The following is a 22,170-nucleotide window of genomic DNA, read 5'->3' as shown; positions in this document are numbered from 1 at the left end:
CATTTAGACAGGTGCAGAGCAGAAATGGCATTTCCTTGATAGCGATCCTCAAAAGGCTACAGAAAGTCTTACTAACTTTCTAAATGCCTTAGTCCTATTCAAATAAAAACTGGAAGAACTCTTTAAATCCAGGGTATAGACTTTTGTTTCTCCTACCCTTAGAATGCAGTTTTGGTTTCAGGAAGAACACTAGGACCTTACTTGAGTCTACTACTGAATTTCCAATTTGCCACAGAAACAGAGAGGGTGGGGTGGCGTAGAGGGTTGGGGTGGGGGGGGTTAAGGGGGAGTGGGGCCTCGCCTTAGATTTTAAATCCAGTTTGTACAGTACACAGGACCTTGCTCCTAAGGTGCTCAGAAGTGGGGCTCCGCTCCTGTGAACCTCAAGAAGTTCATGAGAGCTGTTGAGATGAAACTGCAGCTGGCATGGATTTTGAAGATCAAGAGACCAAGGGGCATGAAGGGATCAGAGAGTCCCAACTCCTATATTGTGCTTAGGAGCTAAACATGGAAAACTCATGCTACTTAAAGACAGCAGACATGGGGCCCAATTCTTCTGAACAATAGCAGTTACGTGTGGTTGGAGAGAGAGGATAGTCCTATGGTGTGCGGGGGTCAAACTCTCAATGACTCCATGCCATCTTGGTCAGTGTGTGTGAAAAGTGGCAGCGGATACGGGGCTGGGGAAAATGCCACATAAATGCTAATGTAGGTCTAATGTGCTTGACTGCACATGTCTACACTGCAAAAAAAACGCAAATCAAAAAACAAAATCACCAGGATTGGTCATAGGAAATAGCTTTGGAATGAGTGATCAGGAGTTGATTCAATTTAAATTAAATGGAAGGAGAATCAAAACCAAGTTATCAACTGTGATTTTTTATTTCAAAAGAGCAGACGTTGGGGAATTAAGGGCATTAGTTAAAGCAGTAAATTGTACTGAAGACATCAGGTAAATTTTATGCCATACTCTCACTCTTTATAGGACAAAAAGAAGCTCCCAATTTACCATTGGGTGCCTGGATAGAGGTTCAGAGAGATGTCCAGAGGCTTGCTATACTTTCTATCCTTCAGTGCCTCCAGGGGACATCCAGTTGGCCTTCCCGGCCAAGACTGGGTTTAAGAAGTGGGAGTTGAGAAAAAGTTTGCAGAGTTTTGTTTAGGGTAGGGAGGACTCCTAGTCAGAGGGCAAGTGACCATCACAAGTTCCAGGACTTCAGCAGCAACTAGCTCCTTTTGTGCCTGAGAAACTTGTATGAGATCTCTACTAAAAGTTACAGTTCCATTCAGGCACATTGCTGACACTAACCTGCATGAGATCCCCAAAAGCTGTAATCTATTTTATGTATTCTGTTGAGACGATAGTCTCTGCAGGGGACCTGACTTAAGTTCCAAAGGTTTAATGTATCATGAACTGCAATTTGTCTAATTTCTACCTACAATACTTCTCTAACTTCCATGAACCTTAGCTACTAGTCTCATAGAACTTGCAAGGTATGTTAACTTTACCAACAATGATTGCATTTTTTCTGAAGTTACAATCTCTGCCAAATGTAAATTCCATACACCTTAGCTATTTCTGTCATAAAATTTACAAGCTCCATCAGTTCATAGAATTTTGATACACAGATGATTCAAAGAGAGAAAAACAGCAATGATTCATTGAGGTTAAGAGATCTGCTGGCAGTGTATACATGAGAGACTCATGTGAGTTACAAGCGCCACTGGGAAACCAGCAGAGTTTGTAACTTCTTTTAGCCCTGAAAGTGATACAAATAAAATTCTCTGAGATTAACATCTGCCAGCTGCCTGTAAAGTGTTTGAACCATAGAATGTTCATAAATGTTACTTATTACTAGCTTCACTGGTTTGTGAGCATAAATACAATGAGACCTAATACAATAAATACAGAGAGCCCTCCAAAATTCTGGGTTCCATCATCTTGCCTATTGAGTTTATAAATTAAGAGCCTAAAATGAACATCTCAGGGAATATTTTAATTTACTAGAGATTATATTTATAAAGGTCCAAACACATGGCACTACAAAATCTAAAAGTTCAGCCTCATACAATACAGTGATTCTCATCATTAGGGAACATAAATGAGGAAGTCACAGAAATTATAGCCCTGTGTTGTTGCAAAGACATCCATAACATCTCCATAAATCAGCAGGTTACCTTAAGATCTAACCACTCCAGAGCTGATCACCTATTTGCCTCTGCCTGTTCTACAACTGAGCTAGGGTGTTGCTGAAACAGCTATATATGAGAGGAAGAACAGCCCATGTACAAACCATGTCATCCTCTTTGGCTGCATACTTTAGTCAAAAAGTGGCATGATAATTGTTTATAGCATAAAGTCACACTGAATACACTGCCAGATGGCAGTGCATTCCCTTCAGTGTATCTTATCCACCACACTTCTGTGTTCTGTTCCTACTCTGAGGCTGTGCTATAGGAAGGAAGCTGCTGTGCCTAAAGTAGAAACCAAATTTTCCTCAGGGCTTTCACACATCTCCAGCTTCAGTGCTTCTGGAGGAGAAAGGGAGAGTTAGAACCACTGTCCTCCTGAGAAAGCCTACACAATTCCAAAGTAGGGCAACCTGAGAGGATCTAAAAGGGATTAGAACTTCTAAACCACACTGGAGAGTCTTTTAAATTCATAATGGATTATTTTTATGTACAGAAAAACAAAAAACTCTTAAGACTCAGCTAGTTTACACTGGCAATGTTAAAGCGCAGTCGCGGCAGTGCTTTAACATGGCTTGTGCAGTCACGGCAGAGCACTGGGAGAGAGCTCTCCCAGCGCTCCAAAAAACCCCACCTCCATGAGGGGCATGGCTCCCAGCGCTGGTGCACTGTTTACACTGCTGCTTTACAGCGCTGAAACTTGCTGCGCTCAGGGGAGTGTTTTTTCACATTCCTGAGCGAGAAAGTTGCAGCGCTGTAAATTGCCAGTGTAGACAAGCCCTCACTCTTGGCATTGCCGCTACTGTAGACGTTACAAAAACTGAAAAGGCAGTAGCAGGGAACAGATGTGAATGAGCTGAAAAAATCTGACTGGCTCCACCTATTGACAGGAAAACATCCATCAACCTTTGATTAGTACAAGGAACACTCAATTGTCCTTAGATGCATTGTTATTAAAGCCCTGCACAAAGAACATGGAGCGAATCAACAGCATAAAATGCTGCAAATTGCCAGGTTCATTACAGTTTCTAGAGTTGAAATAAAGGAAGAATAGTCTTATTATTGTTACTGAGGAAAGTGAAGTGAAAGAATTATTGTTTATCCCATACAGTGAACCCAGACTTCGCTAAAAGCAATGAGAAATGACTTCTTACAATTAAAATTTCCTCTAACTCATAATCTGGACTTATGTACAGAGAGAGGCTAACTCTGAGTTATTTCATCCTATTTACTTTTTCATTTGAGTTCTCATTTCTACTCCTTGTTTCCAAAAAGAATTAGTATATTAAATGGCATCTAGAAAGGAACTAGTAGCACAAAATAGTATTTTTTAAAATCTAACTAAAGGTAAAAACATGAATTATGTTTTTAATACAATTTTAAAATACATAATGATTTACTCTCCATCACCTACAGGCAGCTCTTTAGGGAACTCTTATATAAAAGTGTCCTAGGATTGTGGTATTAGGGAAAACAGAGAAGAACCTAATAGGTGTCAAAGCCTACATCAGCTCTCATCAGCAACCCTAGCTCTCTATAGAGGTGACATGTTGCAAGAATGGGAAAAAAATTATTATTGTGTGTGAAGAGACAAAGATCTGCATAAATGAACAGTTAAACATACTGTTAATATATTAAATGGCAAGCATATGATTACACTGCAGTGAGACACCCGTGGCTGGTCCATGTCGCTGACTTGGGCTAAAGGGATGTTTAACTGTGGTGTAGATGTGTGGGCTTGGGCTGCTGCCCGAACTCAGGGACCCTTCCAACCTCACAGGGTCCCAGAGCTCAGACCACAGCCCAAACCCACACATCTACACCACAGTTAAACAGCCCTTCAGCCTGAGCTCCGCGAGCCTGAGTCAGCTGGCACAGACCAGCCGCCGGTGTCTAATTGCAGTGTAGACACACCCTAAGACTAAAAAACCCGTAAGAAATGTACACAAAACAGCCCACGTATTTATACACAAATAAAGGAGATTCTCCCTTTTAAAGCCATTCAATTCTCCCAAAAGGCTAAATGTTCATTTCTTACCTGTGTTCCCATCCCCAGTCTCCATTGGTGGTTTACTGGTTTCTGACGGATTGTTCATTCTTGAGTCTGCATTAAAAGAGACGTAAAGAGATATAAAGTAATAAAAGTGGAAAATACTAATGCTGTCTTTTCTAACAAACTAAGTATAAAATATTACAAGCCTGAATGGCATATATCTCGCATACAATGATGATGATCAGGGATGGGAGCACAGAAATGTAGGTTTGGAAGGAACTTCAAGTACTTAGCTATGTCCCTGAGCTGGGGCAGAACCCAAAGGATGCAATGGTGAGTCTTCCCATCATAGACTGGGCCATTGTTTTAAAGGATAAACCTCAGCAGCCACACACACAAAACAAGAAAATGCTGAGAGAATAACAGAAAGTATTCAACAGGGCAAAGGTGCCCAATACTGTGAAAATTATAGAAGCAAAAGGTCTGGTGAAAAAAGCAGCAATTTATAGGTTCAAAAATAGATTAATAGATATTAAGGTCAGAAGGGACCATTCTGATCATCTAGTCCGACCTCCTGCACAACGCAGGCCACAGAATCTCACCCACCCACTCCTACAAAAAACCTCACCTGTGTCTGAGCTATTGAAGTCCTCAAATCGTGGTTTAAAGACTTCAAGGAGCAGAGAATCCTCCCTCAAGTGACTCGTGCCCCATGCTACAGAGGAAGGCGAAAAACCTCCAGGGCCTCTCCAATCTGCCCTGGAGGAAAATTCCTTCCCGACCCCAAATATGGCGATCAGCTAAACCCTGAGCATATGGGCAAGATTCACCAGCCAGATACCCAGGAAAGAATTTTCTGTAGTAACTCAGATCCCATCCATCTAATTATCCCATCTCAGGGAATTAGTCCTATTTACCCTGAATATTTAAAGATCAATTACTTACCAAAATCACATTATCCCATCATACCATCTCCTCCATAAACTTATTGAGTAGAATCTTAAAACCAGATAGATCTTTTGCCCCCACTGCTTCCCTTGGAAGGCTATTCCAAAACTTCACTCCTCTGATGGTTAAAACCTTCATCTAATTTCAAGTCTAAACTTCCTGGTGGCCAGTTTATACCCATTTGTTCTTGTGTCCACATTGGTGCTGAGCTGAAATAATTCCTCTCCTGTATTTATCCCTCTGATATATTTATAGAGAGCAATCATATCTCCCCTCAACCTTCTTTTAGTTAGGCTAAACAAGCCAAGCTCCTTAAGTCTCCTTTCATAAGATAAGTTTTCCATTCCTCGGATCATCCTAGTAGCCCTTCTCTGTACCTGCTCCAGTTTGAATTCATCCTTTTTAAACATGGGAGACCAGAACTGCACACAATATTCTAGGTGAGGTCTCACCAGTGCCTTGTATAATGGTACTAAAACCTCCTTATCCCTACTGGAAATGCCTCTCCTGATGCATCCCAAAACCGCATTAGCTTTTTTCACAGTCATATCACATTGGCAGCTCAGTCATCCTATGATCAACCAATAAACCAAAAATGCTGGTTTATGCTATGTCTAAATATATTTTGTTTTTCATAAATAAGGAAATTCAGTCATCACAAAGAGAAATATCATTTATCTAGTCCTGCATTTTTACTTGATAAGAATGTCGTCAGTGTTAAATTATTTTTAATGGTCTCCCTGTGGTTCAATCTCCAAGTGTGTTCTCCTGATTTTCAAGTTTGTCAGTTTAATATGGCTAGGCTTGGCAGAATTTGATTTTTAATTTTATTTTATAAATTTGACAAACAGATTTATTATAAAGCTTTTTTATTTTTATTAATTTAAATTTTCACAGTTTCAGATATTATGGGGGGAGCTTTCAGAAGTGGTCAGACAATTATTTAATGACAGTAGATATTGAGACTGAAAAAGTTAAAGCTTTATAACTATTTAAGCACAATTTGTGATCACCACATCAAAACATAAAAAGTAAATATCCTTAAAATCAAGCTCAAATAAGTTCTCAAGCAGCATTTTTCTTACCTTGCCTATCTGTAAATTTCAACTACTATCAATGGAAATATTTTTTCATCAGTTTGTGTGTATGGTGAAATTTACATTTATTGATATTTATCAATAAATATCCTGCCAAGCTTAAATATAGTGAAAGCAGAGAGCCTTCCCAGGTGGCAGAGAGAGAATACAGTTTCGAGTATCTAACAGCTGTTGTCAGCACAGTATCAACTCTAACTCAGGCCTTCTCATGTCTTGCTGGTAATCGCAGCATCTCACATTACCATAGACACAAGACAAGACAGACTATGTCAAGTGGTTAAGCAGAATAATTTGTACAGAGAAAAACAGACAAATCCTCAAACACATCTTCCATCCTCATTAGCTCAGCATAAAACTTTTGATGCAGGGTGTTCTTTTGATGGGTGTTAAGAGGGTTGCTCCTCTAACTGGTTTTCATTAAAGCAGCAGTTCCAAAACTCTGATCCAATGATCAATGGTCTGCAGAGGGCTGACCACTGCCATTACCTGCTCTAGCTTGTTCCAGTTGCTTCTCCAGGCATCCAGGATCTTTGTTGCCTAGTGGACTGAAAAAGCAACTGGAAACAATGAAAAGAAGCCAGCCTGTCTCTACTCATATCAGCTACTAAATAGCCGATGAAACTGGAGCCACCCTCAGATACCACAACCACCATTGGTACTGAAAATGACAACCAGCAAAAGGAAAGGTATGCCAAGAGGCGCAAGAGAAAGAATGATCAGAGCCGGACAGCATGTCCAGCTAAGTAGGGAAGAAGGGAACCAGCCACAGGAAAGCCTGTGTGGGAAGAAAGGAAAACAAGCAGACCAGGAAGCAGAGAAGCACATGCAGGAATGGAGGGGAAGAGATAGGAAGGAGGAAGTCCAGTGAAGACCAAAAAAAAGTGAGTGAGTAGTTTGTTAAATCAAAAGTCATGAATTCAGTTAAAAATACATCAATAACTTTCCTGATGTAACTTTTCCATGTAAATAACAGATGTAGTTCACTTATGTATGGCTTGAAAAATCCTGTCACCTATAACAAGTAGGAACCTTTCCCAAGTGAGGGGCACCAGTTTTTAAGAATCTCAATGTTCGTCAGTTTGTTTGTTGGGGGCAGGAGGGAAGAGAATATTCTAGCCTATATGGCTGAGATTAAACCTTTCAAATGTGAGCCAACTGTAATGGATACGCTGATGTCTGCCTGAGCTGGCCGACACACATCCACAGCCAATGTCATTGAAGGGTGTGGGAGGTGGCACTGCCTCTTAGAGAATCCAGGAGAGGCCTGGCTGCCACTGTCAAGGAGTAGGGACCTTGAGTAGGTGAGAGTGTGTCTTGCACCATCCCCCATCTCTTGAAACAGGAATACGTCAGTCCCACTTTTGCCGTAATGGGCACGAGGAGAGAAAACACTCCAGCAGAGGGCTATTTAGTCAACTATCCCAATAGAAGGGTCTGTGGCAGGGGTGGGCAAACTTCGGCTCGCGGGCTGGATCTAGCCCACCAGCTGTTTTAAGCTGGCCCTCGAGCTCCTGCTGGGGAGCGGAGTCTGGGGCTTGCCCTGCTCTGGCACTCCAGAGGGGGAGGAGGGTCGGGGGCCGCTCCATGCAGCTCCCAGAAGCCACAGCATGGCCCCCCCCTCCAGCGCTCCAGCCAGGGAGCAGGGTCGGGGGCCACTCCACTTGGCTCCCGGAAGTAGCGGCATGGCCCCTCTCTGGCTCATACATGCTCCAATGGCCCCACTCCAATAGCCCCCTCCAGTGCTTCAATGGAGAAGGGACATGCCAGTGCTTCTGGGAGCCACTTGAGGTAAGCGCCGCCCAGAGCCTGCACCCCTGAGCCTCTCCCCACACCCCAGTACTAATCCCCCTCCCTCCCTCCCAACCCCTCGATCCCAGCCCGGAGCACGCTCCTGCATCCCAAACCCCTCATCTCCAGCCCCACCCCAGAGCCCGCACACCCAGCCAGAGCCTGGACCCCTTCCTGAACCCCAACCCCGATTCCCCTCCTGCCTGTCAAACCCCTCAGTCCCAGCCTAGAACACCCTCCTACACCCCAAACTCCTCATCCCCAGTCCCACCACAGAGTCCTCACCCCCCACCCCACACACACAGTCCACTCCCCAACCCGGAGCCCCCTCCTGCACCCTGAACACCTCATTTCTGACCCACAGCCCAAACGAGAGCCCTCAACCCATCCCGCACCCCAACCCCAATTTTGTGAGCATTCATGACCCGCCATACAATTTCTATTCCCAGATGTAGCCCTCAGGCCGAAAAGTTCGCCCATCACTGGTCTATGGGATGTGATTGGAGGGTTCCTTCAAGCCCCTTCACCAAGTTGATGGCTGTATGGATGGGAAGTACTGTCAACAAGGTCTCCATCCCAATAAAACAGCCCTCAGCTAGGTGGCCAGGAGAGGGTCTACTGCCACTGGTCTTTAAATTGGCTGGGGCCTGGTTCCTCAAGGCTGTAACTCCCCAGGGAGAAAAAGTGTCAGTTTCTGGAAGAGGGAAACCTCTGTTCACTGACACCATAGCAAAGAGCTGTTTGTATGCTCCCCGTCCCGCCCACCTCTCGCAGATGGATCTGTGTGTAGGACCAGCATACATGGATTTACTTGGACGAGGCACTACCCAGCACTAAATTTGTTGAGGGAAAGCATTGGAAGTGGCAACTGGCATTAATTGCAGGCTCCGATTTTAGCCAGCAAGAGACTGGAGGCTTGATCCATGTAATGATGAATGCATGACCTGTAGATGACTAAGCAAGAGGACTTGGGATATCAGTGTATTTCAGCCTAGTGGCAGCCTTGGGCTAGTAGGTTTTGGTTAAGTTTTTCAAGCCCTGAATACAGGGGATGTTATGAGTTCATGAATGGGAAAGAAGTTGGTTAGCATGATCACAAGTGGAAGGGGCAGAGGCCATAAGATCATTTCTCTGTTAAGCTGTGGTCCACACTTTGAAAAAGGATTGAGCCTCTGCATGAAGAAAATAGCACTGTGCTTCTCACAGGGCTTTATTACAGAGACTAAAGCACTGGGGCCCTGATCCCGATTGGGGCCTCTAATGGCATGTTATTATGAATAAATTGTTATTATTGAAGCTATTGAAGAAAATAAATGGGGTACAGAGCACTGCAGAATATAGTGGACATTTTCCCTCTCTTTTGACAAAAGCTCATGCAGCAAACCTTTGAAAATATTTTGCTCCACACCTATTGGATGATCAGTAGTTTGTCTTTAATGAAGCTGCAAATACCATTCCACAGAGCAACAAGAATAGTTTTTGCTAGACTGCACTGGGAAATCAAGGTTTCAGAAAGAGGTTTTTAGTTGTTGTTTAGTGTTAGATGTATATGGGGAATTTAGGCAGGTAGTAAAATGTGCTTGCAGTAAGAATATTTTACTATTAAGATTCACCTCTGGCAGCAACATATTTGCAATGTTCTGCCTTCCATCAAATCCCAAACACCATCACAAGTAAACAGATAACCCGCTGTAAAAACTTCCTGTCAGAACTGCTTTGAACCCAAAGAAGGATAAACCTCCATTACTACTTCAGCAGCTTGATGTGTGTGTGGAGAGTGATGTTCTATGTTTATTTTGCACAGAAAGGGTCAAGCACTTTATAGTGTTTCTATTGCAAATATCACATACATCTGAAGCACAATACTGTTATGAACAAAATCTGTAGGGCACAAAACAAAATTATGAACAAAATCTGTAGGGCACAAAGACCTACAATAATGTAATTGATTTGTTTTGTAGATACTCAAAATAATTTTCTTTTGCAATTAAAAAAAAATAAGGGTGTTAACGCCTTCTTTTCCTCCAACACTTTTTTCCTCTTTAGACTTCTCTTGAGTTTTAAATAAAGGCTGGGCTGCAAATTTCTGTCAATAGCACCTAAAAACAAACCTCAAGCACAGAAGGAAGGATCGAAAGCAGCAGGTGCATGACTGAAATCAAACTCAGAGGAGCTTTTACATTCATTCTTGTTACTCTGATAGCAGAGTTTGAGTGTGACAAGGCACTACTGTGCCAGGCTTTCACTGCCCCTCTGATATTTCAAAAGATATTCAGAAAAAAATAAAAAGCAGAGAATGGCCAAGACTGGAGTGATAGCTAAATTGCAAATTAAGCAATGTGTACATGTAAAATCATCTTAATATAGAATTTTACACACTGTTTCCCCTCACACCCATTCAAGGGAAACCACCCCAATACTCTATCAGAACCAGCATAAATAATTCCCTGGGAAACATAGCTCACAGGGATTCCTCAATGCCAGCAAAACACCAAATGGGTCACTTGCAAGTTTAAGTCAAAGATTCATAAGTAACTGCTGCATATCTGGAAATATGCATGTTCAGATGTCTGCTTAAAAACAAACATCAAACTATCGATGGTCCAGTTATACCTTTTATTAAAGAACCAAAAAGGAAATACTCTTAGGCTCCATGTGTGGAATTCAGAGCTCTGAAAACACATTACCTATTGCAAAACCAACAAACAATTATTACAAATAACTTTTAATATACAGAAAAGGGAAGAAATATGAGCACAGGACTGACAGGCTGCTAATGTAAATACCTTATCCCAGTACCTTAAGCATAGCCTGCATCAACATCAATGGCAACTGTGACCTCCACCCGATTTTCCATTACACAAGAAGAAACCTTGCTATTATGTCAGAAAAACATATATACACACACACAATCTATAGGCTATGTAAAGAGTTGATATGAGTAAATGGTTTGAAATTGTTGTTTTGTTTTTAAAAATATTTAAAAAAAAAAAAGAGTATATGGATCTGCAATTCAAGTCTGTCAGAAGTCAAATGCTTCTCAGAATAAAATCCCAAAAGCAAAAAGTTCTGTATTAAATATCACCCAAACCCAAGAGCAAATCTATTTTTTCCAATGCCAAACAACAGAATTCTCCTGAACCAGGAAAAAACTGGAATAGCAGGGTGGCACTTGCTGTTGATTCACTGGCGAGCTTCACCTTTAAAATCCTTTCTGCAGATTCTGCATATATGATTAAGCCGCCATGCATAGTCAATCTCTCACCCTCTATTTCCATATTAAATGCTTATAAGAAAGAGCAGAGCTGGTACCCACCTAAAACGTAGTCACTGCAGTCGAGCATTGCTGTGAAATCCTTTACAGGTTCAGATAGTCCAAGGAAAGAAATAAAGAGGAAGACTATTTCTAACAAATTTATGCTACTGCTCTCAACAGAACAAGAAAGGGAGTGGGGGTGAGGGGGAGAAATACAACTTCAGTTACACCATAGCAATCTTCAACTGAACAGGGAAACTTCAGTTGCTCTTTGGAGTTTTAGTCTCTCCTACTAGCTGTGTCTGACATTGTCAAGGCGACTGAAGCGTGAAAAGTTCCCCTTTTTGTAATAAAACAGAAACAAAGATTGCAGCTGGCAGTTTCCATAATGAAGCTTAATCAGTATGCGCCTGATTAGGGCCTTATGCAAATCTCCCCTCGTTAGCACAGCAGCCAGCACTTTGAAGTCCATGAACAATTCATTTGCAGAGTACACTGAAAGCGTTCCCTGCATAATTTAAATCATGGTATAAATATTTATCAGCTCATTTGCATATTAATTGGCAGTGCATGAAGGGAAAAATTATCTCCCCAGTGCCAGCATAATAATTAAGGAACAAAATGAAATCTCTTCCAATAGCTTGGCTTCTCAGACCTAACTCAAGCACAGTACTCATGGAGCAGGGAGGGAGGGAGAGAGTTCTGTTAAAATGCCACTGAAATGACACATACAAATCAGAAACAACTCTACAGACTTTAGCACCTTTAATCTTATTCCTGCTGGCAACAATAACTTCAGTAATAAAGGGGATTTGGAAAAAGCTTTCTATACCATCCAAATAGTCCAAGAAAACAATTAGCAAGGTAGGAGCTGAACATAGAGATGTCAACCTGGTGTTTTCCAAATGTTAATACAAACTGTAACAAGATGGTCCCACTCAAAAACAGAAGGCAACATTAGGGGCAGAGAATCAGCACACTTCTTTTTAAATGCTCAAAAAAGCCTGGTGATTCATTATCTGCTAATCGCTTTGCAACACTAGATTAACAGCAGTGTATATGTCCAGTATTGTGTAACATTTGACATCCATCAATCTATCCCATGTGATGTTGCAAATAATTTTTATACTTTCAAATGATTTCCAAGTAAAAACTACTAATCCCTTCTTCAAGTGTAACCTGAGAGCTAAATAAAGCTTACTCTGGAGCTCAGATTCCAGGAGGGGGATACTTGAGATAAGGGTTGTGGTCCTTGGACCACCAATGATTGGCAGAATCTTGCCCAGCAGTCTACGGAATTAAACATTTTGAGACCCAAGCAAAGAAGCAGTGGAGATTGGGAGTGGTTGCGGTCCATGAAAGGATATTTCTTATAAAGTGGTCTGCAGAATGAACATACCAGAGAACCACAATTTTAGACCAGCTCTATTAAATAAAATCTCTGATATAAAACATACAAAATCCCATTTCCAAGACAGCAAGAACAAGGTACGTGTTTCCGTGGTTCAAGGGATAAATGCATAGCCTGGATGTGAAAACTCAGCAGCCTATTTTCTATACAGGAATAAATGAAGCTATGGTCAATACTGGATGAATGCAGTCGTGACCACTTTAAGGTACAAATGTATATGAATTTGCAGAGGGAAAGGCACTTCTTTAACTAGTTGCTCTTCTCTCTCCTTTATGAAGTGGAATTCAAATCCCACCCCTGCACACCAAAGAGAAAAGAAAAAAAAGATTTCCAATTCCTGTACTATTGACTCAAATTTATTTTCATTCTGGACCTCTCCTTCTTTCCGTTCAGGCTCACAACTCTGCCTACCTCTCATGGTATGCCCACACCTCAGAATTATAATGGACAGCATCCACACTACAAAGTAACAATTGAGTGCTAGATGGATTGCTATAACAGTGGTGTTCTACTTGTTCCTATATAGCACTAAGACTTTTGGGGGGAAAATCCCATGGTTCAGAGAGTTTCAGTAAATGGCACTATTCTATGAATGTTTTTGCCATATATTGTGGGAGAATTCTCCATCTGGGGATCCTGGGCAGAAATGGCATGACACCAGCAACTCATTAAAGCAAGCCATTCCTGGTGCCTACTAGCCTCTGGCCAGCAGCCAGCACAGTGAGATGCCCTCTTTGGGACCATTCTCAAGGAATGGAGTTCCGTATCAGAGACAGATGAGTTCAAGTGCTGATACTGGAAGCTGCATGTGAAAAGGGGAATGAATGCTAAGACTCCAGGGTCAGTAAACAGGGAATAAGTAGATGACAAGAAAAGACCAAGGGGTTGGGTACCTGTCATATTGTGGAAAGGCACTGGAAGATTAGTGCCCCTCAGTTGTTGTGTCACAGGCTAACTGTATCCATGCTACAGATATGACACGTTGGCAGTTGACAAGGGAGGGTCACTCAAGGTCTGCCCTATATTCCCAGTTGTGCTAGCCAACTTGCATTACTACCACCACACAAAGGGTTTGTGTGTAGGTTCAAGGGGTCAAGATAATAATACTTGAGCTGTAACCTTGTGTTAACTTACTTGTGAAAACAAGCCCTCAGTTATCTCCTCCTCAAACTAAACATGTCAAAAACAGAACTCATCTTTCCTTCTAAATTGTCTCTACTAAACCTCTCCATTCTCCAGTGATAATTTTGTTACTGTGAAAGTAACCTTCCCTTTCACACAAGAATGGAATCTTAATTCAAAATAACCAGAATCAGTTGCCTTTATGGCACATTACTAAAATCTTCTGTTTACTAAGGTTTTGGGGGAGGACTGAAAGCCTGAGTGCGATGAGAATTGGGGTGGGGTACTGTAGAATTTACTGCTTCAAAATTATGGGCCAATTAAGATCATTTAATTTTGTATTTGAGTTGCCCACCATACTGTGGTTCTTCCTGCATGGATTGTCATTCTAAATAATTCTCCTGGTGTCCTGAGCTGTAAATAGCCCTTTTTTTCCTCCTTTTCTTTTCTTCTCTTTTCTTTTTTCTTTGGTATTTAGATCTAAATAAAATGACCCTTGCAAAATCCTGTCACTCTTTCCTCTAAGGGTTTGTCTACACCAAGAGAAAAGGTACACCACTTTTCCTAGTGTAGACATACCTTAAATCATTTCCAATATATAATCGCTGCAAAGACTGGTTCTCTCTCAACTTGAGAACTGTAAACTTCTCCAATCTCACTTCATTGCACAAAACAAATCATGATTTTTTTCCTGGTTAATCCTTCCCTTACCCTGTCTTGCCATCTGTTATGCCAAATTTAGACTGTAAAACAATACGCTCCTCAATGGCACTGTAAATTTTTTTTTTTAAAAGATTGTTATAAAGTAGAAAAAAGGCATTTTAGTTCTTATAGTGAACAAATCCAAAACACTATTGGCAAAATTAAAGGCAAAGTTATTATCAAAGGCCTCCCATCCCACATGCTTTACGGGGAGAAAAGAATCTTCATTTTTATTCACACAAATTTTAATCTATTAGTAAAATGTCACTTACTACATGCCCTCAATGACAGCTAGGAAGTTTCTACCATTAGGTATCTCCATTTGACAAGTGTGACCTTTACAAACTTCCCAGGCACACTTTCTGCCCCAATACTGAAAGATTAGTCTTGAGACTAATAGTACATTAGTCTCACTCCTGAGCAGGGTACTGTGAATCCTATTGTGAAAGGGAGTATGGCATCAACCATAACATACCTCCCTTCTTAGTATCTCAAACTCTGGCCCAGTTTTATCTCTCAGTAACCATGCAAAACACTGGATAGCACAAGTTTTGAAAATAGCCCTGATAAGTATACACTGCAACAACTAACACCGAAAATCGCCAGAGGAAGAATGCTTTCCGTAGGTCATATCAGCCAAGAGTAATATGTTGGAGCCTGCCCAAGTCTCTAAACCACGTCAGAATACAAAAAAGCGCCACATTTTGAGTCCTCAAACTCCATTCCTCAAATTAAATGATGAGATTTCCTGTTACATTGGGGTTCTGTTTGAAAAGTATTGTGAACAGAACACTCTGATGAGCAAAACAAACCATTATTTATGTTAGCTCTTAATTAAGATTACAACTAAGTTCCATTATACATTCTAATTTTAACTCCAACCCATGCTTTGGTTCACAAAACTAGTTGGATCTAAAAATTGCTAAGTCCTGGTCTACACCTAAAACTTAGTCAACCTAGCTACGTCGCTCAGGAGCATGAAAAATTCAGCCTGAGATACGCAAGTTAAGCAGACCTAAGCATAGGACACCACTAGGAATTCTTCTGTCAACCTAGCTACCACCTCTGAGGGGATCAATTACCTGCACTGAAAGAAAAACCCCTTCCATTGCTACAGCAAATGTCTACACCAATGGTCTCCAACCGTTTTATGCACAAGATCACTTTTTGAATTTAAGTGCAACCCAGGATCTACCCCACCTCTTCCCCAGGCCCCACCCCTTCCCCGAAGCTCCATCCTGCATACTCCACCCACCCTTCCCTCTGTCATGCGCTCTCTCTACCCTCACTCACTTTCACTGAGCTGGGGCTCGGGAGAGGGTGTGGACTCTGGCTTGGGGCCAAGAAGTTTGGAGTGTGGGAGGGGGCTCCGGGCTGAGCCTGGGGCAGGGGTGTAAGAGAATGTGAGGGGTGCAAGCTCTGGGAGAGTTTGGGTGCAGGAGGGGTCTCCAGGCTGGGGCAGAGAGTTGGGGTGCAGGAGGGGGATATGGGTTGCTGGCTCTCGGAGGGAGCTTAGGGATGGGGTGCAGGCTCCCACTAGGCGGTGGCACCGTGGGGCTAAGTGGGCTCCCTACCTGCCCCAGCCGCATGTCGCTACTGGAAGTGGCCAACACGCGTGGAACTCCCTCCCCTCCTCCTCCAGGGGCTGCGCTGGCCGCTTCCAGGAGCAGAGTGGGGCTGGGGCAGACAGGGAGCCTGCCTTAGCCATGCTTTTAGTGGCTGGAGATCACGGTTGACTGGCAGAAGCTCCAGGATTGACCAGTTGATCGTGATATATGGGTTGGTGACCATTGGTCACTAGTGTTAGTGGTTTAGCTGCAGTGCCATAGCATTTTTAGTATAGACATAGTCCTAAGTTTACTCTGAAGGCTAAAGAGCAGTTTTCTGCAGAAGTCAAATAAAACTGATCTGTTAAGAGTTACAGGTCAAGCTTGCTATGATTTGAAATTTATCTGCGTCTAAATTTTCTGTCCCCCGCGATTAGCTCAAACAAAACTCACTTCAAATTTTCCATGTAGTTAAATCTCCTTCAAAATTCTTGCACATACCATATTTCAAGAAGATTAAGAGAAGACAGTTACCTGTTCCATAGCTGGTGTTCTTTGAGATGTGTTGCTCATGTCCATTCCATATTAGGTGTGTGCGCTCGCCACATGCACTGGTGCCGGAAGTTTTCCCCTCAGTGGTATCTGTAGAGGACTGGCTCTGACGCCTTCTGGAGTGGCGCACACATGCTGCGGTATAAGGGGTGCCAACAGCTCCCCCACTCTCAATTCCTTCTTGCCGGAAACTCCGACATTGAGGAAGGAGGGAGGGTCATGGAATGGACATGAGCAACACAGCTTGAAGAACACCAGTTACGGAACAGGTAACTGCCTTTTCTTCGAGTGCTTGCTCATGTCCATTCCATATTAGGTGATTCCCAAGCAGTACCAACGTAGGCAGGTAGGAGCTCATGGACGTGTAGATCGCAGCACAGCTTTGCCGTGCCCAGTGTCGTCTCTGGCCTGCTGAGTGATGGTAAAATGCACAGTGAATGTGTGAACTGAAGATCACGTCACGGTTTTGCAAATGTCCTGGATGGGAATGTGAGCCAGGAAGGCCGCCGAGGACGCCTGAGTTCTGGTCAAATGAGCCCTCAATTGGCAGCAGTGGGACCTGTGCTAACTTGTAACAGGTCCGGATGCAGGAGGTGATCCAGCTGGAAATCCTCTGTGAAGATACCAGAAGGACCTTCATCCTGTTCGCTGTCACAATGAAGAGCAGGGTTGACCTGCGGAAGGGTTTGGTACGCTTCAGGTAAAATGCCTGGGCAGGACTGACGTCCATGGCATGTAGCCTCCTTTCCTCAGTAGTGGTTGCCGCTTGGGACGAAACACCGGGAGGAAGATGTCCTGATTGATGTGTAAGGAAGACACCGTTTTTAGAAGAAAGGCCGAATGGGGTCACAGTTGAACTTTGTCCTTGTAGAACACTGTTTACAGCAGTTCCAATGTCAAGGCTTTAATCGCCAACACTCATCTCGGCGATGTTACTGCCAGAAGGAATGTGACCTCTGATGAAAGGTGGTAAAGGGAACAGGCGGCCATAGGTTCAAAGGGCAGCCCGTGAGCTTGGAAAAAACCAAATTAAGGTCCCACTGTGGGGCAGGAGCCCGGACTGGCAGCCACAGTCTCTCGAGGCATCTCAGGAATCTGAGCAACATGTTGTGTGAGACCACCATCTGACGCTGGATCGACGGGTAAAAAGCAGAGATGGCTGCAAGGTGCCTGATGGAAGACAGGGCCAGCCCCTAGTTCCTAAGATGAAGTAGATAATCTAAAATAGATTGTAAGGAGGAGCGCAAAAGGAGAGATGCTATGCTTAGATGCCCAGTGGGAGAACCTTGTCCACTTGGCCACGTAAGTTGCCTTGGTGGAAGACTTCCTGCTTTCCAGGAGGACTTGCTGGATCTCATTACAGCAGGCCCATTCCTCCGGGTTTAACAACGCAGCATCCATGCTGTGAGATGGAGGGAGGCGAGGTTGGGGTGTGAGAGGCACTCGTGATCTTGCGAAATCAGATCCAGTCAGTCGGGAAGGGGGCCAGGGAGCGGTCACCGCCAGGTCCATCAACAGGCCAAATCAATGTTGGCAAGGCCAGACCGCAGCAATCATAATGACTTGGGCCTTGTCTCTCTTGATCTTTGACAGGACTCTGCTGAAAAGCGGGATCAGCGGGAACGCGTACATCAGGTCCCCTGACCCCGGAAGGAGAAAGGTGTCTGAGAGGGAGCCCTTGCCCAGGCTCTGCAGGGAACAGAATGGATATATTTTCTGTTCTGTCTGATGGAGAACAGGTCCACTTGGGGAGTTCCCCACCTCTGGAAAAGCTATTGGGCTACCTCTGGATGGAAAAACCACTCATGGTGAGAGAAAAAGGACCTACTGAGATGATCCACTATCAGGTTCCTGATGCCGGGGAGGTTACAGGCCTCCAGGTGGATCACATGCTTGATGCAGAAATCCCACAATTGAGAGAGAGCCTTGCCTGTTGATTTAGAACATTGAGGCTGTATTGTCCGTCAACACTCTCACCACTTTGCCTGACAGATGCAGTAGGAAGACCCTGCAGGCCAAACGTACCATTCTGAGCTCCTTGACATTTATGTGCAACGTCATCTCCTCTGGGTACCACGTCCCTTGGGTCTGTAGATCGCCTAGCTGCGCTCCCCAGCCGATGTCTGAAGTGCCTGATATCAGTTCGGCCAAGTGGCATGGGGTGTCAAACGGAACTCTTTCCAGGACAGCCTTGGGGTCGGTCCACCATTGCAGGGAGGTAAGTATCACTGGTGGTAATGACTTAGTCCAGGTGATCTCTGGACTGGGAATAGATTGTCGCCAGCCACTGCTGCAAGGGTCACATTCCGAGCCTTGCACGGCAGTCGACATACGTACAATGCTGCCATGTGGCCCAGCAAAACACAGACATACCTCCCTATCCTTTTTTGTACATGGCTGGAATTCTCTACAGAACTGGCAGCAGTCTTGAACATAGCTCTCATCCAGACATGTCAGACAACTGGAGTGAAGGTCACACCTGCCTAGACTGCTTGGAACCAGCACAGGACTTAAAGCCTGGAGACCAAGGTATGCCCCAGTATAAGAATTAACAAGTCACCATTAAAAGGGACTCAATGCCAAACAACCAAGAATGAAAGAAAAACTACTCACTATAAGAATGAGCACCACTAAACAAAGATATAGAAAAACCAGTGATAAATGCGGAAAAACTTGAACAAACAAGTCCACAATCTCAGTCTACCAGTTATGGGTAGTAAGGAATTGAGAGGGGTCGGGGCTGCTCTGCCCTTGATATCATCGGTCAATAGCATGAGTCTCTTAAAAGTGCATGCACCACCCTCACAAGTACAGCAAAGGGAAAAGCATCTCTGGCTCTAGTGCACAGGGTTCACACACACCCTAAGTGGAGTGGACATGTGCAATCACTCAAAGAATATTTAAATATTTTTATATACATTTTTATTGATTTAAATTTTCAGATGGGCAACATTATGGTTTTAATTTTTTTCCTCCTATTTTTATCAATTTAATTTTTCACCTTTGTGGGAAAATAAAAGGGGGTATCAGATAATTATTTAATGTCAGTAGACATTGATATTCCAAAAAGCTAATAAAGTATTTAGTTACTACATTAAACTATATTATCATCTTGATTTTTGTGCAGACCTCCCATTAACATAAGCAGATCGACTGACTGTGGCCTGAGGGTAACATGAAAAGGAGTACTTGTGGCACCTTAAAGACTAACAAATTTATTTGAGCATAAGCTTTTGTGAGCTACAGCTCACTTCATCGGATGCATTCGGTGGAAAATATACTGGGGAGATTTATATACACACACAGAGAACATGAAACAATGGGTTTTATCATACACACTGTAAGAAGAGTGATCACTTAAAATGAGCTATTACCAGCAGGAGGGGGGGGTGGGGGGGAAGGAGGAAAACCTTTTATGGCGATAATCAAGGTGGGCCATTTCCAGCAGTTAACAAGAACGTCAGAGGAACAGTGGGGGGGGAAATAACATGGGGAAATAGTTTTACTTTGTGTAATGACCCATCCACTCCCAGTCTCTATTCAAGCCTAAAGTTAATTGTATCCAGTTTGCAAATTAATTCTAATTCAGCAGTCTCTCCTTGGAGTCTGTTTCTGAAGTTTTTTAGTTGAAGGATAGCCACTCTCAGGTCTGTAATCGTGTGACCGGAGAGATTGAAGTGTTCTCTGACTGGTTTTTGAAAGTTATAATTCTTGACGTCTGATTTGTGTCCATTTATTCTTTTACGTAGAGACTGTCCAGTCTGACCAATGTACATGGCAGAGGGGCATTGCTGGCACATGATGGCATATATCACATTGGTAGATGCGCAGGTGAACGAGCCTCTGATAGTGTGGCTGATGTGATGAGGCCCTATGATGGTGTCCCCTGAATAAACATGTGGACAGAGTTGGCAACGCGCTTTGTTGCAAGGATAGGTTCCTGGGTTAGTGGTTCTGTTCTGTGGTGTGTGGTTGCTGGTGAGTATTTGTTTCAGGTTGGGGGGCTGTCTGTAAGCAAGGACTGGCCTGTCTCCCAAGATCTGCAAGAGTGATGGGTCGTCCTTCAGGATAGGTTGTAGATCCTTGATGATGCGTTGGAGAGGTTTTAGTTGGGGCTGAATGTGATGGCAGTAGCGTTCTGTTATTTTCTTTGTCGGGCCTGTCCTGTAGTAGGTGACTTCTGGGTACTCTTCTGGCTCTGTCAATCTGTTTCTTCACTTCAGCAGGTGGGTATTGTAGTTGTAAGAATGCATGATAGAGATCTTGTAGGTATTTGTCTCTGTCTGAGGGGTTGGAGCAAATGCGGTTATATCGTAGAGCTTGGCTGTAGACAATGGATCGTGTGGTGTGATCTGGATGAAAGCTAGAGGCATGTAGGTAGGAATAGTGGTCAGTAGGTTTGCGATATAGGGTGGTGTTTATGTGACCATCACTTATTAGCACCGTAGTGTCCAGGAAATGGATCTCTTGTGTGGACTGGTCCAGGCTGAGGTTGATGGTGGGATGGAAATTGTTGAAATCATGGTGGAATTCCTCAAGGGCTTCTTTTCCATGGGTCCAGATGATGAAGATGTCATCAATGTAGCGCAAGTAGAGTAGGGGCATTAGGGGATGAGCTGAGGAAGTTATTCTAAGTCAGCTATAAAAATGTTGGCATACTGTGGGGCCATGTGGGTACCCATCGCAGTGCCACTGATTTGAAGGTATACATTGTCCCCAAATGTGAAATAGTTATGGGTGAGGACAAAGTCACAAAGTTCAGCCACCAGGTTAGCCGTGACATTGTCGGGGATACTGTTCCTGATGGCTTGTAGTCCATCTTTGTGTGGAATGTTGGTGTAAAGGACTTCTATATCCATAGTGGCTAGGATGGTGTTTTTAGGAAGCTCACCGATGGATTGTAGTTTCCTCAGGAAGTCAGTGGTGTCTCAAAGATAGCTGGGAGTGCTGGTAGCGTAGGGCCTGAGGAGGGAGTCTACATAGCCAGACAATCCTGCTGTCAGGGTGCCAATGCCTGAGATGATGGGGTGTCCAGGATTTCCAGGTTTATGGATCTTGGGTAGCAGATAGAATACCCCAGGTCGGAGTTCCAGGGGTGTGTCTGTGCGGATTTGTTCTTGTGCATTTTCAGGGAGTTTCTTGAGCAAATGCTGTAGTTTCTTTTGGTAACTCTCAGTGGGATCAGAGGGTAATGGCTTGTAGAAAGTGGTTTTTATGGCTGACTTAGAACAACACTTTCTCAGCTCTCGTCCCCTAATGCCTCTACTCTACTTGCGCCACATTGATGACATCTTCATCATCTGGACTCATGGAAAAGAAGCCCTTGAGGAATTCCACCATGGATTTCAACCATTTCCATCCCACCATCAACCTCAGCCTGGACCAGTCCACACAAGAGATCCACTTCCTGGACACTACGGTGCTAATAAGCGATGGTCACAAACACCACCCTATATCGGAAACCTACTGACCGCTATTCCTACCTACATGCCTCTAGCTTTCATCCAGATCACACCACACGATCCATTGTCTACAGCCAAGCTCTACGATATAACCGCATTTGC

At 43.5% G+C, this 22,170-nt stretch overlaps 1 protein-coding gene across 1 annotated transcript in view; it reads right to left on the bottom strand.

Moving 5' to 3' along the window:
• Nucleotides 1-22,170, bottom strand: part of POU2F1 (POU class 2 homeobox 1) — a 179,357-nt gene that overhangs the window by 78,624 nt on the left and 78,563 nt on the right. The window contains 1 exon segment of the mRNA XM_038416058.2: nt 4,229-4,294. Coding sequence (XP_038271986.1) covers nt 4,229-4,294 — 66 coding nt within the window.

The sequence above is a fragment of the Dermochelys coriacea genome, chromosome 1, assembly GCF_009764565.3.
Source record: "Dermochelys coriacea isolate rDerCor1 chromosome 1, rDerCor1.pri.v4, whole genome shotgun sequence".
NCBI classification, from domain to species: domain Eukaryota; kingdom Metazoa; phylum Chordata; order Testudines; family Dermochelyidae; genus Dermochelys; species Dermochelys coriacea.
The sequence above is the reverse complement of the archived record's forward strand: the minus strand, read 5'-3'. Positions and strand labels throughout refer to the sequence as shown.